Raw genomic sequence first — 21,089 nt, forward strand, 5'->3', positions numbered from 1 at the left:
TCACATAAGTAGCTTGCAGGGCTGTTCTGCAAATAGCTTACAAGAGATAGAACATTGGTGATTTTTGATTAATTATACATGTATTACATTTACATTACATGTTACACTTGATTTACATATTTACTACAGGTTTTCCTTAATTATAGTGAAAAATCATTCACATGATCGGTTTCTTCACATAAACACAGAGCCCTTCGTATTACTCAGTACCAAAGAAGTAGCTCTCATTTCAAAAAGGTTGGTGACCCCCTGCTCTCAACAGACAAGCATAACAACTACATTACTTTAAAAGTTTTTGTCAAGGATCATTATTTTAAAAAATAAACAAATAAAACAAACCAAAGATTAAGAGTTTCTACAACTATTAATGAGACATCTGTTGACATTCATTTTGGCCTTCTCCTTATAAGCGAACAGTTCTAGTTGTTGGAGGTCAACCAGCAACTCAGAACAGATTGTGGTCTACCTTTCTGGTTCCACTTAATGCAAAAATGTGGCAATGTATTCAAATATTAACATGGAACGACCTTATGGTGTGTACACTATGACATGATTCTACTCTGACAACCTATTAAGCACTGAGCCCTGGCAATTATAAATACATCGAGTGACTGATGAGTAAAAGCAGCCATGCATCACAGCATATGGATTCTTCGGATGACATAATGGATGGTCATAACCTTGAAAAAGACATCTGACATTTCATGCTCGGCTATGGGAATGTTTGCCTCTTTTTGTCACGCTGTGCATCTTTCCAAAGTGGTGTTCCTTCCATGTGTTGCCGCACCTCTTAAAGCAAGAGAAAAGATGCTCCAGCCATTGGGAAAGCCTCTATAATTAACTGACAGAGATACTGACAACTCAGCACTGCAGCATTAAATGTTCTTGCATTTCAAACTTGCACTATCAAATAAGCACGTCTCTTTGAGTCTAATTTTAACTCAGACACCAACTTGATGAGGTGCAGCAGATGAGCTATTCCCCCAGCAGCCATATTGCTTTAAGTTCAGCAGGACATATCTGAAGCGCATCGCAAAGTTGCATGCATCAAACACGTGGTCTAATACGTTTCATGCGACAAGCTGGAGAATGCTCGATATCTGATGACCGATAATAACTTTGTGGTCCCATATGTTTTTGATCCTTTGACAACCTGGTACCTTCAGAATATTTTCCACAAATGGTTAAGGATTAAAAGAAAGTTGATCTTATACTCTACTGTAACTGCCACCCAATATTCTGCAGAATGATTGTAGTAGCACACAGATAAAGAAGTCATTGGGACCACTCCCCCTGAATTTCAGCTTCAGTTGGCCATGTACGTCTGATATATGAACGCTGTCATTACACACATTCAAACCATAATTTACATTACGTAGTTGGAGCACATGATTCGACAAAATGTGTTTCAAAACGTACACTTACACAATCCCGTTTTTCATAACGGCCAGCAGGAGGTGCTGCATTTACCGTTGTCCGTTGCTATAACAAACATGGCCACCTCCAGAGAAATGTCACACCCCATGTAATATAATTTCATGATTACTGTACCTATGATTATATTTAAACCCTACAGTCGGTCATTAAGAACACATCCATTTGCAAGTTTTTGAAATTTACAATCATTTAATGTATTTTTTAATAAAAAAAAGGTCTAAATCTTACACGCAGTCCCTTTAATATAAAAGTAGAAATTGACTAATTACAGAAAGACGATGACTTATATTTGAATGATATGCCGATGTTTAGATGAGATGATGATTTGCTGTAAGGTAGGGAAGTGTATAACGCACGTGCAGTGTCGTAATTCAAAACGGCTGCTGAACCATGTTGTGCTGGAAGGTCACATTATGTCATGTTCAACTTTTTTTGTTTGCTGTGTCCATTTGTATAAATCATTTGTGAATTATGCAGAGGCAAGGAACTCCGCCCGGGTCATTTTGTAGCAGGCCGCCAAGACGCACTAGCTAGCAGTTGGCTGAAAGCACACACAGACACCGTCTTCAAATAACTTACTTTCGTAAATTTCGACTAAAATTTGAACCTTTGACCTGCTGAAAAATAAAAATACTAATAATTAAAGAGGTTATTTGGAGGAAATCTCAAAATAAAACATTTTTGTCCAAATGATGCATTTTTGTCAATTATTAATCACAACTCCACACTCAAACTCCACACAGGAAGTCCCGAGCCAGGTGGAACTAAACTCGGGTCCCTGAACTGTGAGGCATGCTTAACCACTGCGTCACCGAGCCACCCTATTGCTAAATCGTCAAATAAAAAATATTTAGTTTGACAGTCATTTGCTTTGGCGTTCTTTAATATTATTTTCCCGTAAAATCCAACTGTTGAGCAAAGCTACCAAATCTGAATCGTTGTTACAGGATTTGTTTTTTTTTCCCCTAATAGTCTTCTCAAAAAAAACAAATGTTGAATTAAACTGTTTCTTTGGAAGTTCTTCCGGACTTTTGGCTTCTCTGGGTTTTGGGTACTCAGCACACATGCCTAAACTGTGACACCGGTTGTGAAGGAACTGATGATTTCCTGCAGTGAAATTGTTCCTTTTAAAGATTATTACTCATGCAAATAATCTGAATTTTTAATCAACTCTGTTTAATTTGAACATGCCACGAGCTCTTCCTGAACCAAATCCCTGTGTGAAATATTTATCCCACATGCACAGGCAAGCTCCTGGTTAAGAACGTAGCAACTGTGCATTGGTGAAGAGTGCGGCCGCACAGAATATAAAAACGCTACCACACTGTAATGTCAAACAAAAACGGAGCAACATGAACATAACAATAGGAAATAACTTCACCGTTAAACAGCCACAGTGTGCTCACTGACTGGAACAGTGTGACTTGGCATTGCTGTATGTATGGTGGTGTGTGTGTGTGTGTGTCAACTACTGCATGTTTGCCGACAAATTCTTGACAAATTTTGCCTTGACGCAGAAGTCAACATATATGACAGTTCATTGCTTCCGTTTTGTATTTACCCCAAAGGAGAAAAGCTATACAGCTATACAGCGATCAGTCGCTACTTTGCGCCTCCCCTCCCCTCAGTGCTTGCGGAGAGATGCACTGTGAAGGTTCTCTGCATGCCAGACAGACATGTTAACCGTAAATGCCCATGTCATGGGCACTCCTTGGATGTCGAACTACTGCAGTACACATACTGTATTTTCTTAAATCCTAAATTATTAAAGCTGAAACAGTCACCGTACTGTTATTCCTTCTAGTTTTGGTGTCCTGGCTTTACGTAGTCAGGATCACGGTGAGCCGCAGTTGGCCTACGAGTAGGCGCTTGGATGTCTAACGAGAGTGAAGCAAGTATCTGACCAAACATGATAAAAAGCAGAGCTTACTCTAGGAATTCCAATTCATTACAAAATGTAAGAAGATCCCTAAACTTTCTTTCCTTCTCTCTTCCAGCCGCTCGTGTGTAATTGACTCAGAGAACTTCCTCCGCAATGACAAAAACAAAAGTAGCAATTTTCCCAACTGACTGGCCAGACAATCTGTCAATCAGCTCATAAGGCTCTCCTACAAGACAACTAGGATGGATTTCAACTTCCCTGCGGAAGTGAGTTATAACTCGTGCCCTCATTGGTCAATTGTTATGCCGGGGGCGTGTCTTGTAGGAGTGCCCGCGTCTTGTAGAATGCCCCTGAGTGTGTTACACTTCATAACAGGAAAACCACCCAGTTACAAAATTCTTTGTTGTCGCCTTGTCAGCTTTGTGTCACTTTTCACAATGCCATTTTAGGGGTGAGGTTGAGAAATATTGAAATAAAACAATAATTATCCTGGCTGACACAGCTAGCACAAGAAGAAATAAAATTATACCCTCAAACTTTTGTGCTTCTTTTTATCTGTTACCTGCTAAAACTACATTTCCTTTTGGGTCCACTTAATTTATATGGCACAATTGAATTGACCTTCTTGCGCAAAGTTTTAAAATGTGGGGTATTAACTGAAGCCAAGGGAAATAAAAATAATTGTCTTGAAAGGAAAGGAAGGAGAGAAACAACTTAGTCCAAATCAGTCAAGGCTGGTGACACACATTTGCATCCGCACTTATTACTGTTTAGAGCATAAGTATTACGGTTCTATTCTGTTGTTCGTGTTTATGAGCAACAGTAAAAAATGGCTACCCGCAGTCAGAATTAAAGCCATTAGGCTACTTTTACTGACGCCGTGTTTAACCCAGCCAGTTGACACTAATCCCATAACTTTAAATCTTAAGGAACAGACTGACAATTTTACAGCCCCATTACAGTCACTTGCACATTTCCTCCTGGCCCCATCACATCTGTTGCGCCTCCTGGTGATCTGTCGCGGCCAGTGAGGGGCATGGATCGACTTATGTCCACGAAACAGCAGCCGCATGCATGATTTCACCCAGCAGCAACAAAAGCAGTCCAATATAGCAAGACACCAATCAAATGATCGAAGCATTCACTCAGCCATACAGTCTTCAATGAATCCTGAGTCTCAGACAGTACCTGGTGGTGGTAACTGCCCTCCCGCCGATATGAGTTCTGAACAGGAAAGAGTTAAAGGGGAAAGGTCAGGGAGGGATTAATACAATTTAGAAGAGAATTCAACTGAAAATACAAGTTTAGGTGAAAAGGATGAAGGAAAACTCGAGTCATACTGTTTATTTTTGTTGCCTTTTTTGTCGCCTACTGTGTATTTAAGCATTAATGTCCATGACTTGGACAAAGCTGACTGAAGAGCTGCCATTTTCAGTGGAAGCCCTAGCACGTCAAAGTCAGCATTATTTTCTAATAGAGATAGCCTGTGCACATCCTCAAAAGTTTGAACCAGTATTTTGTAAATCTGGGTGGCCAAACTGCGTCCCGGGGGCCATTTGCGGCCTGTTATCCATTCAGATTTTTTTTTTTTCCATATGAAAAAGAAAGATCGAAGTGGGCATAATGAAAGGGGAAGATATCCCAGGAAAGAAAAAAAAAACAAAAAACAATGCAATTGCAACCAGTAAATTAGTTTGAGCATTGCCGAGCTTTTTCAAGCAAAAAAAAAAAAAAAAAAGGATCAAAAATGGTTTCCTCTAATTTGTGTTAATGTATTATATATGTAACAAATGTATATATTTATTTCTTCTTTTTTGTTTAAATGATCAGCTGACAAGACTATGTGCTTGGTTAGGTTGCCAATGTGGTTGCTGTATAGTGCAGGACTGGCTGAGTTTACCTCAAAACCTTACACATCATGCACATAATCATCTCAAACAAAAAACTGCTATGAAGCTGTTTTGGAAATAACTAAAACATTTTTGAACAGTAATTATTTCAAAATTAAATAATTGCTTGCTTGTTGGATTTCAGTGTAAATTAAAATCAAAGAATTTCCAGACGGCCTTTGCGTCCTCCTTTCTGTATGTGGTCTTCACCTGCAGAAATTTGGACATCTCGGCTGCAAATGTATTATATTTATTTGTTATTGTTAAAACGTAGTACGCCATTACATTCTACCGGTTTATAAGCATGTGGGGAGTACCTGATTGAAAAAAATATTTCACAGAAAATTGAGTACTGGTTTAGACGGTCATGTATTGTGCGCTGGGCACAGAAAAAAAATCCAATAAAATCTATAGAATCCACTGCGCGCATTAGAAATAATCTATTTTTATTTAACCTCAAATGAATGTCGTTGAATGCTCCAATTTTAAAGGGCGAATATAACCTAAAGGTTCCCTTCCAGCGCAGTGATCCTTGCTCTTCTCCTCTCTGCTCATTAGTCTTTGCAACATGCATGATTAGCACTGACCAAGGGCTATTGGGCAGCGAGAAAAATAAATGAGCCAAGGCCTACACAGATGGGATTCAATTTTCCTGTCCTGAAGGGACAACTTAACACAATCACTTCTCAGTGTGATGTGTCACACATCCGGGTTATGCAATATGTATGAATTGGGTAGTGGAGCATGTTGCAGGAGTGATGATAAAATGCGAGTGCGACTGACCGCTCCCAAAGTGGCTTCATCATTGTTAGAGAGAAAAGAAAAGGGAGGGATTCGGACTTTAAAGCTGGCAATTAAAGATGCGGTTGACTTACCTTGGAGCGGCTTTTAAAGGTCCTGAAGGCACCAGCTTTGAAGATGACCCTGTTCCTCTTACACAGAATGAACACCACCATGCCGATTACCACCATCAGCAGGAACAGAGGTGTGAGGATCGCCATGATCCACAAGTTGCTCTGTGGCATTTTCACTACAGCTGCACACAGATTAGAAGCCACTATTCACATTTGAAAATGGACGGATGTCAAACAGGAATGTCGGAAATAGGAAACAGTCTTTGAACTTGGGACCGACAAGAGTGCAGACCCTCGCATTATGCTTGTTTTAGCTCTGGTTATGTATCTCCTGTTTAGTGAATAGAACTAAGGTTTCCGCATTCAGCCGGCACTGTGGTGCATGTCTGCCTCATAGCCAGAGGCTTCAGTAATTTGAATCTCAGCTAGGATGTGTCAAGTTTGCCATGTTTTCTTGTAATAGCTTCAGGTACAGTTTCAGAGTCCAAAAACATGCACACCAGTTTAATTGGAAGCTGTAAAGGGCCCAAAGCCTCCCCTCACATAGTCTTCCTGTGTTATAATGTATGTGTGCATAGATAAGTGTTTGTATGTTCTTGAAATTAGTAATAATAGTCCAATTAAAGCAGTATGTGAAAAGGGAATCTGAGCAAAACATACAGCTACAGTTTGCCGGAGGTATTCGGATGGATGCGATATGCAAGATTTCAAATGTAAAAAATAAAGATGCTTTTCAAGACTGTGTGAATGCGGCCTATGACATTCTTCAGGAAGAGAAGGGCAGATTGTTGGGACGGCTCCAGTTGGTTAATTATAGATTCTCGGGAAGTGAGTGGAAGAAAATAGGTGCGAGGGAACATGAAGTGCTCTTCAGATGCTTCAGTATGAACAACATTCAGCAGAAATGAACAACACAAATCACAACCATTTAAATCTGAACAATTGCCGAGACTTGTGTTGAGTTAAAATGCAAACGAGCCAAACAACATTGACTATGTTTATATGCAGTCAAAGAACCCTTTCAAACCCCATTTTTGGCAACATTTAGGTTTCAAATACCATGTAAGTAGGCGCAACAATAAGCTCATATTTGGGTTTTTAAAAACTCGAATAAGACTCTTGAGGTAATCTTTTTCAAAACTGAATGTGGTCTTTGAAACACATTCGCGTTTCCTCCCTTAAATGAGACATTGGTTTGGTTCTGCGCATGCTTAAACTGCAAGAGCTCACTGTCTTTTTGAGATGAGTGGGTGGGGTTCTTGCCATAAGGTGAAGTGAAGCAACTCGCATTACGTTGTTCTAAAGCGCCTATCACAGGAAGGATGAATATGGCGAGTGTAGCGGCTCCTTCGATCTTCAGAGGTTACCAAACATTCACCAACAGTGCTAATGTTTTTTCTTTGTTTTTTTTAAATCCTGTGGACATGTTCAAAACGTTCTTACAAAAAGAGCAGTACAGCTGAATGTCTTGTGTGCGACATTTTGGCAAATGTTGGAGACGTGGAACACACTCCAATGAGCTAAAAACCTTTGTGGACGCTCACCAACTTTTGCCCCTCAATGGGATAGGGGTGAAAACATTGATCTCTCTGTAAAGCAAACAAACAGAGCGAAACTTTGACGCTCCAAAGAGCCACACTTTTGGGACTAAGGAGGAGCTCATTTTCTTTATTTCGATGAAGAATGACATGAATATAATGTTTTTTATCGACGGTAGCAAATAAGGACCGGAAGTTATGTATATTCGTCATGATGTTAACCATATTTTATTAGTTCAATTGGCACAATACAAACATAACACCCTTATAAATGTTGACATAACCTATCCTTAACCCGAATATTGACTGCATGTAAGCATAGCCAATTTAGCTAGTTACAGTTTCAAACGACAGAAGCCTCACAAATTGAACTAAATATATAGTGCAATATTTACACTTTGCATAGCTCTTATTTATTTAGCTCTTCAAAAATTGAATAAAAATCTCATTTTTATTCATTAGTCTGATCAGGTAATACTATCGACGAGAAGCCAAACGGTATCCTTAAATTTTCAGTACTAATTCATATTGTATACATATGGCAACTGGTAACCATGCATAGCTTAGCTAACAATATTTTTTGTGCTTGATGAAAGAAATCCATCAAAGCTTACAAAACTGCAACGTACTGTTCTTCGACACAGGTGAAATTAGTATTGTAAGCTTTTTAATCCCCTTTAAAAATCTTTACAAGGGAAAACACGTAAGAAACCCTGTTTTGTAGTTTCAGTTGCAAGCTTTGTACAAGCCTGATATTGATCCTGATCATAATTGACTCAGTTGTATTGAAAGTGAGAGACAACGAAAACAGGCAAGATATGGCTCATGAGGAATTGGAGTTCCTTACTTCCAGAAGCTTTTGCCTCAACTGCCACTTGAGAGGCACAGAATGTGAATGTTGTTCATTTTAGCTGTTACGTGTCTAGTTTCAATGCACTAAGCTTGGATATATAGAACAAGAAGTCTTTCTCAAATATACAGGACATACATTCATCTGGTTTATGTTCGTATTGTATTTATGTACCGTATGTTTCTAGAATAGCATGTGTAATGTGTATTTTCTACCAAGTGTCCCATAATCGTTACAGGGTTAGGGTTTACTTTGGGTTACAGTCATTAGTCATTAGATGTACATATGCATTTGGGCAGAAATGCTCTATTTCTGCACAGTAGCCATGCTGAACTCCCTCTTTAAAGGAAGTGGGGCGATATAGTAAGTGACTTGTCACGTTGTGTGGTCAACGGTATATTGCTATTTCCTATTTTCCTCTTTATAGTTTGTGTATGCTACCATGAATTGCATTATGAATGTCTGTATGTCTATACCATAACCGTTCAGATTAGTGCATACGTGGTGAGAATGTCTGCCTTACAACACTTTTGCTATGAATTAAAATTACAGACCTCTTTTTGCATTCTAAAACCATGTTAAACAATTATAAAACTGAACACCTGAGATAGATAGACAGACAGACAGACATGTTCAAATTAACCTTTGCAACCTGCTAAATAAATCAAATTCATGCTTACGTTCAGCCTGCACTTGCACAAAATAGCCCAGGGTCAGTGCCATGGTCTGGGAATCCAGACTGCTCAGCGTCTTGGCGGCCATGGTTCCAGTGATAGGTGCTCCGTTCATTTGTGCGTAATAAGTCATCTCTGCTGGATTTTTGGGACCAGGCAAACGACGCATGCTTACCATCTGGGAAAAGACAATAAAGGCAAAATCTTCTTATCATTTGACTTCTACAATAGGGCCACATCAACAAAATCCTCATCTTAATTTTAATTTGACTCAACCACATCTTTCTTAATTGGGTTTATTCCAAAATAGTAGTCCATGAACACTCCATTGAAGTTCGTTGCTAGAATTTGCCTTTTTTATAAGGAATGTTAGGAGATGGTATTATGTATATATGGTTTGTATGCATTCTAACAAGGCTGGCAATTTGATTGTCATAAAGAGAAGGGGTCATTTGTTAGCGGTCCCTCTGCAAGCAGCTCTCTTTTTTATCTCTGTAGCTATAAAATTGGTCAACTGTGACATCCCATAAAAGCTTGAGGGTGTATAAAGCTTAGCACCCAGGAGTGGACCATTCTTATCTTAATTTGCACAACACGGAGCTGACAACATAAGCAATTTACACATTTGGGGACCTTCATTCATCCTCCAGCTTTGAATGTGAAGGGTCATTTTGGCAGCGTGTTCACAATATAAACAAATGGCAAACAACAAATGTGGTTTTACCTGGAGCCTAAACATAGCAAAAATAGATCATGCATTATTTTTATGACACACACACACACACACACAAACGAATAAAATCCTCCCATTCACCTGTACAGTGTAGCCCCCAACAGTTGTCGCACGCTTTGATCGGAAAGTTTGAGATCCCTGTCGCCCGGCCACATGGAAGAGCTCTGCCAATCGCTGCTCCATCAAGCTGGCAAAGCTCTGGTAGTTGGCCTCTAGACAAGACTTGTCCACATCCTGGATCACTGAGTGCAGAAGCATAATGATACGGTGTGATTTAGGCGATGAAGGTCAGTGAAGAAACAAAAACGGGGGAAAAGTGTATAAAAAAGTGCTGAAAATACAAAGCAAGTGAAAAAAATGGATATGGACATAGAATATGTCCGCTATGGCTGAATTAATATGATGATCAAAATGTTTGTACTGTATTTATTCTGCACCCACACACACACAATGTGTGATGAAAATACAAACCAAGTGGAAAAAATGGATATGGACAGAAAAAATGTCTCCTACAGCTGAATTAATATGACGATCAAAATGTTTGTATTTATTTTGCATGGATGCACACACACAAAAGGATAGGCAAGCATCAGTGGATAAACCCAAATTTACAGGAGAAGCCTCAATCTTGCTTGTGTGTGCATATTCTTCTACAGTTATAGCTAACAAGAGTTGGGTCTGTGTACAGACAGAAACACACATCAGCATCATTCACATTGGGCCCTGATGTGATGTGAAGCGATTGCTCCCACAGCCCAACCTGTAAATTAAACATCAATAGCTTTTCGCACAAACAGGGCACCTAAAGACACGCTGCACACTGTAAAGTGTGAGTCAGCACGCAATAAAGCCCTTGGGTGCGTTGGGGCGGATCGTTACGACAAATCACTTTTTTACTCTGTCCCATTTGGTTATGCTGAGTAGCTTTGCATTTGTTTTCGTTCACAATGCATGTGAAATTGGCGTGAATTTGAAAGGTTGTGCTAGGCCCACGCACAAGCAAGCTGACATTGCACCCACAGCATCTGCTCAGACTGACTCCACCTTCAACACTCAGATCTATATTTAGGAAACTATCTATTTAAGCGAATGAACGATGGAATTCTGTGTGAAATTAAATGTACATACACCAATATTTGGCCATTTGTATGCTTAAAATAACCTTTTACTGTCAACACATATATATCAAGTTTGGCCGCTTTTATTTCCCCAAAAAATTATGGTGGGTTCTATAAACGGTCATTTTAAAATTTAAAATTTTCTTTTAATCCAACACCATTCGAAGAAGATTGATTTATCAGCCACATTAGCCAAGTTTCGATGCACAGGCATTTTTATATCGGCCGTAATCCTACATGCGTAATGGGGCGAGCAAGTGGGTGGCTGTTAGCAGCGAGTGCCTGTTGCAGCTAACAGCAGCTTGTGTTCGCTGAGGTTATTTTCAATGAAAGAAATGAGCAGACTGAGCCAATGTCCGAGTCCATCCATGTTCACACACAGTAATATTAATATAAAAACAATTATGTAAAGGTTGTGATGTCTCCAGCTAATTCAATTAAGCGTGACAAGGTAAGCAGCTGAGTGCTCCAGTTAGTTCCATTTGACCAGTTTATTAATGGCATTCATTTGGCATATACATATACACACACGATCATAATTTTGTTGAAACACGGATGCCACGCAACTTTGGGTATAAACAGTAAAATGAACTTGAGCTGCCTCGCGAGGAAAAGGAAAATCAACTAATTGGAGCACGTATAACACTGGCGTTTCATTCACCAACCTCTCACAATGCGGGAAATTTGAAACACACCTAACTTCACATGCAACAAATTAATAAGTTATGGATATAAACACGGATGTGGAGCATGTTAACACTAGCGTTGCATTCACAGACCTCACGTAATTGCATTTACTGACCTCTCATAATGTGGTAAATTTGAAACACACTTAACTTCACGTGCAACAAATTAACTTATGGATATAAACACAAGAAATATGAAGAGTTTAGGAACCTAAGATTCATTCTTTTTTGCTATATTCTTGAAGTTGTTGCCAAAGGGCTGGTGTGTCTTAGTAACAGTAACATATAAAATACCAGAATTTGACCCAAAAATTAAGGGTGCGTCTCATAGACAGATTTGGAGAATTATGGTATGCATTGTATATATTTAACTGATCAAAAATCTATATTGCAATACTGCCCTAATTTTTTAATTGAAAATGAATCATACACCCATTAAAAGATAATTAGCCAAGCATTGAAGAGTATGGGTAAACTCAAGCAGGCAGACGTTTTCTTGGGAAGGAACATGCTCGCTTTGTGCATGTTCCAAAGCATGTGACAGGTAAACCAAACTTCCCGGCTCAAAAATATCATTGTAACAAAAGAGGGAGAGTGTAAAACAGAGGAGAAATGGAGTATTGTGGAAATGCCATAAATTGTACATAGTGGTTTATAATGCCGTTTACCTGTTATAACCCAATAGCTCCTAGTTGCAGTGGATGTGTTGAGATTGTGGTATTCAAGGGCTGAGGAGAAGAAAAAAAGCACATTGTTAAAGAGAAGTTAGTTTATGTAATCATTAAAAATAACTAAAAATAACACTTGAAATGGATTGTGTGGTAGGTCCAATCTTAAAAAAAAAAAAACGACAATCATTTCCGTCCTTCAAATCATTATCTGAATAATACAGCAAGCACAAGGCTGACCAAGTGCAGTTTTAGATGTGCTAATGTCATTTCGTGTGGATCCTTCCTCTGAAAATTGAGACGTAAACAGCATACTTATTTGGTCTTTTTAGCTTTGCGTTGGAGCAGTTTTCTAGTACAAAGTTGATTTCAAACACGCTAAGGAAAATGTGTATGCTCTGCCCAATCACACATACCATATTTAGAAAATGAAAGATAACCCCTATACCTATAGTATTGCCTTCAAATTGAAAGCAATTGGCCTCACGGTTATAAAGAGCAATCCCAAGAATATTGACCTTACTTTTGTTGTGCAACGATACACAATAAATTTTCCTTGTATTCTGAGGATATTTTGTGACCATGCATAAATGTAGATTCTACACAAGGCCACTGCTGTTATCTTACATACAAGTATCATATACAAAGAGAACAGCAGTACTTCTACTACTACTTTTACTACGCACCCTAACTCGAGCGATATCATATAAAACACCCTGTGAATGTAGAATATAACATGCTAGCCACACTACTGTTACACCCAGCCTAGGGGAACTGGGATATAACATGTGTGTGCTCCCCCGTCCGTACCCTCACCACCAGAAAAGGCCCGTGAAACTAAACGTGTTAAACAAAAAACAGCAGCTTTTATTGTCTTCAGAGGGAGAGCAAACAAACAAAATAAACAAAAGATCTTCTGAATCCCTAACTAACTAGCCAAACAAAAAGGAAACGAATGACAATTGGCTCACTATCTACCTAACGCAAAAACAGGAGAAAAAGGGTTAAACAAAAACGGCATCTAGATTCTTACAAACACAGCTAACAAGCACACCTAACAAACACAGCGAACAACACAGATGCACACTATCTCTAACAATTCCTGAGGTGGCATTTTCTGGCAGTGGGATGAACGGAGAGAGACAGGGTTTGGTCCGTGGGCTGTTTAAATAGGCCGGCAAATCAGGAGAGCCAGCCAATGGGATAACACTACCTGCACACAATTGACACACTCCAACCAAAAGGCACTCACGCACACGCACGCACACAAACAAAGGAGAACACAGCAGAAAAAGGACACAAACAAGAAAAAAACGAGCAAACCAGTAAAAGGATGCAAACACAAAAAAAGAAGCCAACAAGAAAAAGGACACACGCAAGACAAAAGACGCAAACAACAAAAACAAAGCAAACAAAAAAGATGGAAACAAGAAATAAGATGCAAACAAGAAAAAGAAACAAACAAGCAAAAGGACACATGCAAGAAAAAAAGCAAACAAACGACGAACAAACGAAGGGAAAAAACTTAGCAGAAAAAAATGTGCCACCCGCGGGACTCGAACCAAGTACACTGTGTTCCAAAGGCAAAAACATATGCAATCAAGCCCTTGAGGATGCCTGCTATTCCCTAAACAATGCTTATATATCTTAATATAACGTGTGTGTCATTTTTCTTGTTTGCTTCCTTTTTCTTCCTTTTCTTTTGTGCTTCTTTCTTGTAAGGTGTTTTGGTTTTTGGTTTTGTTTTTTTTGTTCGTGTGATTTGCACTTCAGGGCTACAGTAGACAGCAAAAAAATTTTGGTGAAGTAAACCTCCCTAATCACATTTTACTAACATACATGTCCTTGTAATGTTCTTCTTTTTATGCAGTGTGACAGGTATTTTAAAAATGTAATTATATGAGTGGGGGGGGGGGGGGGGGGGGGGGGTCGAACGTGAACTAGGTCATGAATCATTCACTGCCCCGCAGTGGACTCAGTGCCTCTCTTGTAGAAGACACGGTACATATTCAGCAAAAGGCTGTCTGAGCCCTGCAGCACATCGAGAAAAAGAACGAGTGGAACAACAACTGTTATGCAATAACTATAAAATTTGCATAATGACAGCAGACTTTCATGCATCCAGTTCTACTCGGAACAAAATGAACAGTGCAGTGCCATTAGTTAAATATTTCTGAACGTGCGTTCTGTCATTCTCTTGTCAAGATTAAAACTAGGTCTAGAACATTTCCGCCCTCAGAATTTAAGCACGGCTCTTAACTTTTGTTCTACTTCAACTGGGGTGCTCAATAAAACATAAACCATGGAGTGAGCCTGAACTCTGACAAACGCACATTATGATAACACTATTATTCAAATAGCAGCATAGTGGAGGATTGATGCCAGTATATTAGTGCATTTTTTGCTTTATTTTTGTTGCCTTATGTTTATAACTTTTGGTTTTTGTCATGTCAAACAGACTGATTTTACGTTGTGTGTAAAGTATTAGTCAGTTCTTTGCACATCTCCCTTCTGTTGCTCACCAAATCGCACCATCCATCCTCATTACAAAATGGAATAGAGAGCGGCCAGAGGCGGCGCAAAAAGACTAAGCTCAAGTCAAACAAAGCACAAATCATTATTTTGGGTGCGGTCCGTGTGGCCGGGTACCAGTTGATACAAGGACTGGTGCTGGGCTGCGGACCGGCAATTGGGGACCTCTGGTCTACATTATCATTGGTGAACCATTGAATGAACTTAGTTAAACGACACTAAGGCCTCGTGTGAGTAATGATGTTTTAATCACCACCGCATTCATCAGTGTACTGCAGTGCAGAGATGATGCTAAGACTTGTAGTTTCGGTACATCAATGAGTGCTGATTATTTCAATAAAAATGTCTTTGTTTGTTTGTTTTTTTTTGTTTTTTTTAAGGAAACTATGAATTATTTAGTGCCTAGAGTTATCCAATTAATGAGCAGTGATATATCCTCAACAGTGGATTTATTTTATGTATTTATTTTATATGGTTGGAGCCCACTTATAATAGCCAGAAATGAGATTCTTGCTTCTGCAGTACATCGCGTGACCTTTCTTTGTATTTCACAGAATTATATATCTGGCCTTCAACATGTTCCCGCCATCAACGGGCGATAAAAGGAAAAACATTGGCATAGTGTTTAAAAGGACATTTTATTTTTAACATTTTAGATAGCTAAAGTTATTGCAATTCAATTTTCTAGCACAATAATTTGTATCACCACAATACCTGTTGGTGGTCATTGAAGAACGTGTTGAAATAGGCTTGTGCTTGTTCAAAATGAGTGTGGAACTATTCAAAATTCAATGTAGTGCTGATTTGAGATGCAAGTGAGGTGACCACACATAATGACTTTTTGAGGGGAAAAAAAGCCAACATTTGGTTAACTATTTTTTTTTTTACTTGAGACCAGAAATATTAGGTGTAGGCTTTAAACTCAACTCACTTCACAAGTAACAGCTTAGCATGCTTAAAAATCGTTCCAAAACAGAGGCTTTCAACTAGAGCTGTCAAAATTAATCCATTAATCGACATCATGGATTAACAAAGTAATCAACATATTTGATAATAAATTGATTTTCGGATACATTGTCTAACTAATGTTGCGGGTTTTTTTCCAGTCAAATAGTCTTGAAAACAAACCGTCTTTTGGGGTTTTTTTTAATTTGAAGCGTCAAAGATGTGTAATCTGGTGGTCTGTAAGAAAGTATGAAGGGACAAGAAAGAAGATGAAAGATAGCCCCAAACACAAAGAAACAGTTCTAGCTAGTTCTCCTGGTTGTTAAGTGAAAGGTCACTAAACAGGAAAATGTTATGATGGATATTTATTTTAAATGACACTTAAAATGATCAAAATCCTCAAATTTCAGTCTCTCAACAATAGTAATTCTGATTTCTGTTTGTGAAATTTGCCATATGCATATATTTATGTAACTTTGAAACAACAACTTCAAATGAATTATTCCTTTTTTTTAACACTGTTCAAAATAGTAGAAGTACACCATCACTATTAATCATAAAACATTAACATTACTATCAACAAAAAGAACACACATTGTGCATTTGATATAGCCGCAAAGCTTTGCCTTAGATTGTTTAGCTTCATGGTAAAATTTCATATAGTGGTTGTGTTTTCACAATCCTAAAGAAGTATTATGGGAATTGCTTAGGGTAGAAATACTGCAAAGAAAAAAAAGCTTTTGGTAGTGACAAAGGGGTACGGTAAAGCATAATGTCTTTACTTACGCTCGGCAATGACCAGGGGCGGATAGAAGAGAAAATAGCCCACCAACTCAGCCGTGAGCTGGTTGAGAAGGCCACTCGAAATGGTTCCGTTCAGTTCAGCATCCGGATTCTTGACTACATACACCAGTGAGACTGATGGCGAGTCGGGTTCCTGGGCCACACTTTGGATCTGAAGATTACCAGACAAATAAAATGAGGTCATTTTAAATGCCTGTTTACTAAAACATGACCTACCATGAATGTGCATTATTGAAAACTTGTAGTCTTTACTCAGCTGCATATATGAGCGCTCGCTAAAAGCCAGCCATATTAGGATTTAAAAGCAAAAATGAAACAGATTTGTACTTCACAAAATGTTGACGTTACCTATAAAGATCCCATCAGTGCTCAAACACCTGTCTGGTGTTTGGGAAATAATGAAACTGAAACATCAGAGTAAAAGTAGGTTGTACTAGGAATTCCCATCAGATTGAGCCACGCCTGTAAATATTTCAGAAGATGAATAATAAATGCTTCCTATATCTGCCACTACTTGCCTGTGTATGTACTGTGCATTATATCCATGTCAACCAGAGAGAAAGTGATAGGGGCAAAGAAGCAGAGAACATGAGAGAGCAGAGAATGTTGACTGCTTTAACTAAATGAATGAGCTGAAATATACCTAGATGGAGCTCCACTGTCTAATCGGAGAAATTGGACAAATCTGTGAGGTTTTTTTCTTTGTATCAAATTATAAGCTTCAACAAATTAAAGACAGATGCTTCCAAACTAACACAAGGAATAATAGGAACTGTGGCTAGCACAAACAAAACTGGACTGTTGTAAAAAGTCCCACATTATTTTTTTTTATTATTTGTTTATTATTTGCATGCCACATTCTTGTTCTTGTCATAACAATGTAGACTATCAAAAATCATGTAATACCTCCACAGTGAGCTTGCCGTAGGTCTCGAGCACTTTGTCCTGAGCCTCATCAAAGGCGCTCTCCAGTCTCTGTTCAAGCATCTGGACAAAACTGCAAGAATAGATGTTGTCTGTGGGGCCAACAAACCTCAAGACTGGAGAGAAGAGGACAAGAAAGTGTTAAGTATTTCATAATTTGGGGTGTACTTTTTCGTTCTACCAAATTAGATGCTGTACCATCCGACTAGTAATGTTTATCCTGCACATGTGTGCTTGTGTGTGAACAAAATGTTGAAACCATAAACCTTGAAACTAAACCAGGCAAAACACTGGACAGTCATATTAAGATTTTGATACAGTGGTATAATTGAAAGTGAAGCAAACTCCATTCTACAGAAATGTGTGTCACCAATACTACTTACCGTATTTTCCGCACTATAAGGCGCACCTAAAAGCCTTATTTTTTTTTAAAAAAAAGTTGAAGGTGCGCCTTATAATCAGGTGCGCCTTATATATGAATCAATATTGAGATTGGGATTCGTACATGGGGAATGAACTGATAAACTATGCTTTATCTGTTTCCTTTCTGTGTTTACAGTTGAACAAGGTTGGTCATATTGACATTGAGTTATTATGCTATTGAGAGTTTAGAGTTATTATTTGTTATTACTTTGAGTATTATATTGTGATTGAAAAAGTTTTAAAATTTGTCATTAATTGAGGGAGCGCCTTATAATCCGGTGCGCCTTATACATGGAAAGAGTTTTAAAATATGTCATTAATTGAGGGTGCGCCTTATAATCTGGTGCGCCTTATAGTGCGGAAAATACGGTATTTAAAAAGAAGAATGCATACTTAATAACGGGTGTAAATCCCTAAAATTTTAGACGATGACACACTGTAGGATTTTGCCAATACACTCTGCCACTGTGAATTTAAAATAAAACAATCAACATGAAACGCAAGTGTAAGACTTTCAGCGTTTATTCAAGCAGTTTCACAAAAAGACAATTGAGGAAGTGCAATCAATTAATGCATCCATTTTAATGAATGCCTAAAGCCTGAAGCTCATTGACATTACCAAATTGCAAATTTCACAGTAGTCGCTCTCAGTCACTACTTGTGTGTGTATGCGGATATGTTGGACTCAGTTTTTGGCTTTTGTGAGTGAAAATCATGTTCTACTGACCATTGACTTGACCCTTACATAAAAGAAATGGATGATTATCGGCCTGGATGATTATCGGGGCCCAGAATCTTCCTCAGGACAGACAAATCCACTGTGCAATTTGAAAGTTTGGCCCACAATTTGATGATAGGGAAACATGTTTTTCCTCCTGAAGGTAGCACATTTGAGAACCGCCGCACTATCCAGAGCACACTTATTCAATTCTATCTAAAACAAGTACGATACCACTATCAATCATAAAATAGAAACATTACTATTGATCATAAAACCTTTTCAAGTTTTTTATTCATTAAAAATGTCAGCTCAGGGAAGCACCTTGAGGGGACAGCAATAGAAAACCACAAGAGAGGTGTTTGTGTTAATTGAGGGATCCCAAGCAATTTAAATCACGTGTTGGGGTTTGTATTATTGAAATATTTTGCTGATTTGACGAGTTGTCTTCAACTTTTAAAATTTAGGGGAAAAAACATTATTTTCTTCCCAATTTTGCTTTTGAACACTTTTTACCAACCTCTGATTTCAAAACTAGGCAGATAGGCATACACAAAAAAGGCGCTTAATACAAAATCTAATTTACAAACAACTCACTTTATACTGCCCAATGTTCATACACAATTCAAAATGCCAAGATAAGTGAAAGCAGCAGAACTCGTAAACGGCAAATGCACTCACTGCAGTAAGGGCATGGCAAAAGCGATTAAGGGTAGAAAACTCTGAATTTGATTACGTCATGGGCTTTTTACTTTGAGTACCCGTTGAGAAATTGACTCAATCTGAAAAATAATCAGTTTCAAGTTACAGTTTTTTAGGTGAAACAATGATACTTTGCACAAATAAGGGTAGTTTTGAGCTCCTGAAAAGTTAGTAATTCTCCATAAAATAGCTGTGATTAAATGAAAGCCAGTTGTCTGCACTTATACTACAGCAAATTGAGATGCAAATCTGATGCGGTGGTGTAAATATCCAAAATCCTAGCACTCGGTCATTGTCCATACACTTCTTGACCTGTCTTTAAATTGTCATTGCTGTACACAATACACTGTCATTGTGAGGGTTCTTGAAATCTCAATAAAATGAATGTCCATCTGTCAATTTTCTCTTCTTCATGTGACATCAAGGTTTCAATGACAACTTTCTGTGAAATACAGACGAGACAGACCCTGGACTGCTTGCAAATTGCAGGACAAAAAAATAATATCATTTTGGCCTAAATTTAAGCATTGGTTCGTTGTAAAATAAATAAATAAATAAAAATGTTTTAAAAAGCATCTCTTCAGCCTTCGCTGGGCTCATAATCTGCAACACAGGGCAAACACAAACAGTGTTGACCCAGTTGCTAATCTTGCTAATCTTGTGCAAATTGTTCCGTAGCTGATAAATTTGGATATCCCTTGCATTAATGCTTCACGAGCTGCATAAACTTGACAGACTTTTCATTACTGTTCGCCAATTTAAAAAAACAAAAAAAGAAACAGCTTGTTTTATACTTTTTACACGACTATTGAGAAGGGATAAAAGAAATAAATAAAATACCACCACCTTTACACCTTTACAGCAAAAAGGCTTTTACGCTACGTGCCATACTTTCGGCACCATAAGGCACACCTAAAAGCCTTCAATTTTCTCCAAAGCTGACAGTGGACCTTATAATCCGGTGTGCCTTGTACAGCACATAAACCATGAATTTTCAATTTTGGTGGACTAAAAAATAAAATAACTTAATTGCCATGTAAAATCCTCAATTTTTTCCTCCGCATTTCAGTTATAAATGTATTTTTTTTTACAATTTTAATTTTTAAAACACCCTGTGTTATGAAAATGTTATATGCTATTTATGCTCCAATTTTGAAGCAATTTATGTTTATAAATCAATATATTTCAAGGTTTTTGATTGCAGTTGATTAAAAAAATGTTTATTATTTAATTGAATCATAATTAATTAATTGAAATAATAAATCTTAATAAAGTAATTATTCCTTTAAACTCTTAGTTCGTCTTGTCTTTGATCTCAATAGTCTTTCAATGTAATCAAAATGTATTTATTTTCCCCATTCTTCAGATGGAACTTCAGAAATCATGTTTATTCTTTATTTCTGATCGTCTATTCATAAAGTTTGGCTGACTTACAATATCTGATTGTTTTGTTGACAATCCCTTTTAGCGCAGCTCCATCTAATTCATGCATAATGCAAACCCCGCCACTAATGTGGTGCGCCTTATATATGAAAAGACTTTTAAAATGGGCCATTCAATGAAAGTGTGCCTTATAATGTGGTGCGCCTTATATATATGAAAAGACTTTTAAAATGGGCCATTCATTGAAATTGCGCCTTATAATCCACTGCGCCTTATAGTGCGGAAAATGCGGTAGTAAGATGGAGAAATGGAGAGTTAATGAGAGTTCA

At 38.1% G+C, this 21,089-nt stretch overlaps 1 protein-coding gene across 3 annotated transcripts in view; it reads right to left on the minus strand.

The window, feature by feature from the left end:
* kiaa1549la (KIAA1549-like a) overlaps window positions 1-21,089 on the minus strand; it is a 98,845-nt gene that overhangs the window by 34,816 nt on the left and 42,940 nt on the right. For 2 of the 3 annotated variants that reach the window (XM_088416480.1, XM_088416479.1), the window contains exons 6-12: window positions 17,517-17,650; window positions 16,593-16,761; window positions 12,330-12,389; window positions 9,939-10,099; window positions 9,131-9,302; window positions 6,084-6,244; window positions 4,508-4,543 (exon numbers count right to left, since the gene is read on the minus strand). In XM_088416480.1, the coding sequence (XP_088272606.1) occupies window positions 4,508-4,543; window positions 6,084-6,244; window positions 9,131-9,302; window positions 9,939-10,099; window positions 12,330-12,389; window positions 16,593-16,761; window positions 17,517-17,650 (893 nt within the window). The remainder of the gene's footprint in view (window positions 1-4,507; window positions 4,544-6,083; window positions 6,245-9,130; window positions 9,303-9,938; window positions 10,100-12,329; window positions 12,390-16,592; window positions 16,762-17,516; window positions 17,651-21,089) is intronic. The other variant, XM_088416481.1, reaches the window with a different exon arrangement.

Source organism: Hippichthys cyanospilos, chromosome 6 (genome assembly GCF_059441005.1).
Source record: "Hippichthys cyanospilos isolate Australia breed blue-spotted pipefish chromosome 6, RoL_Hcya_1.0, whole genome shotgun sequence".
Taxonomy (NCBI): Eukaryota; Metazoa; Chordata; class Actinopteri; order Syngnathiformes; family Syngnathidae; genus Hippichthys; species Hippichthys cyanospilos.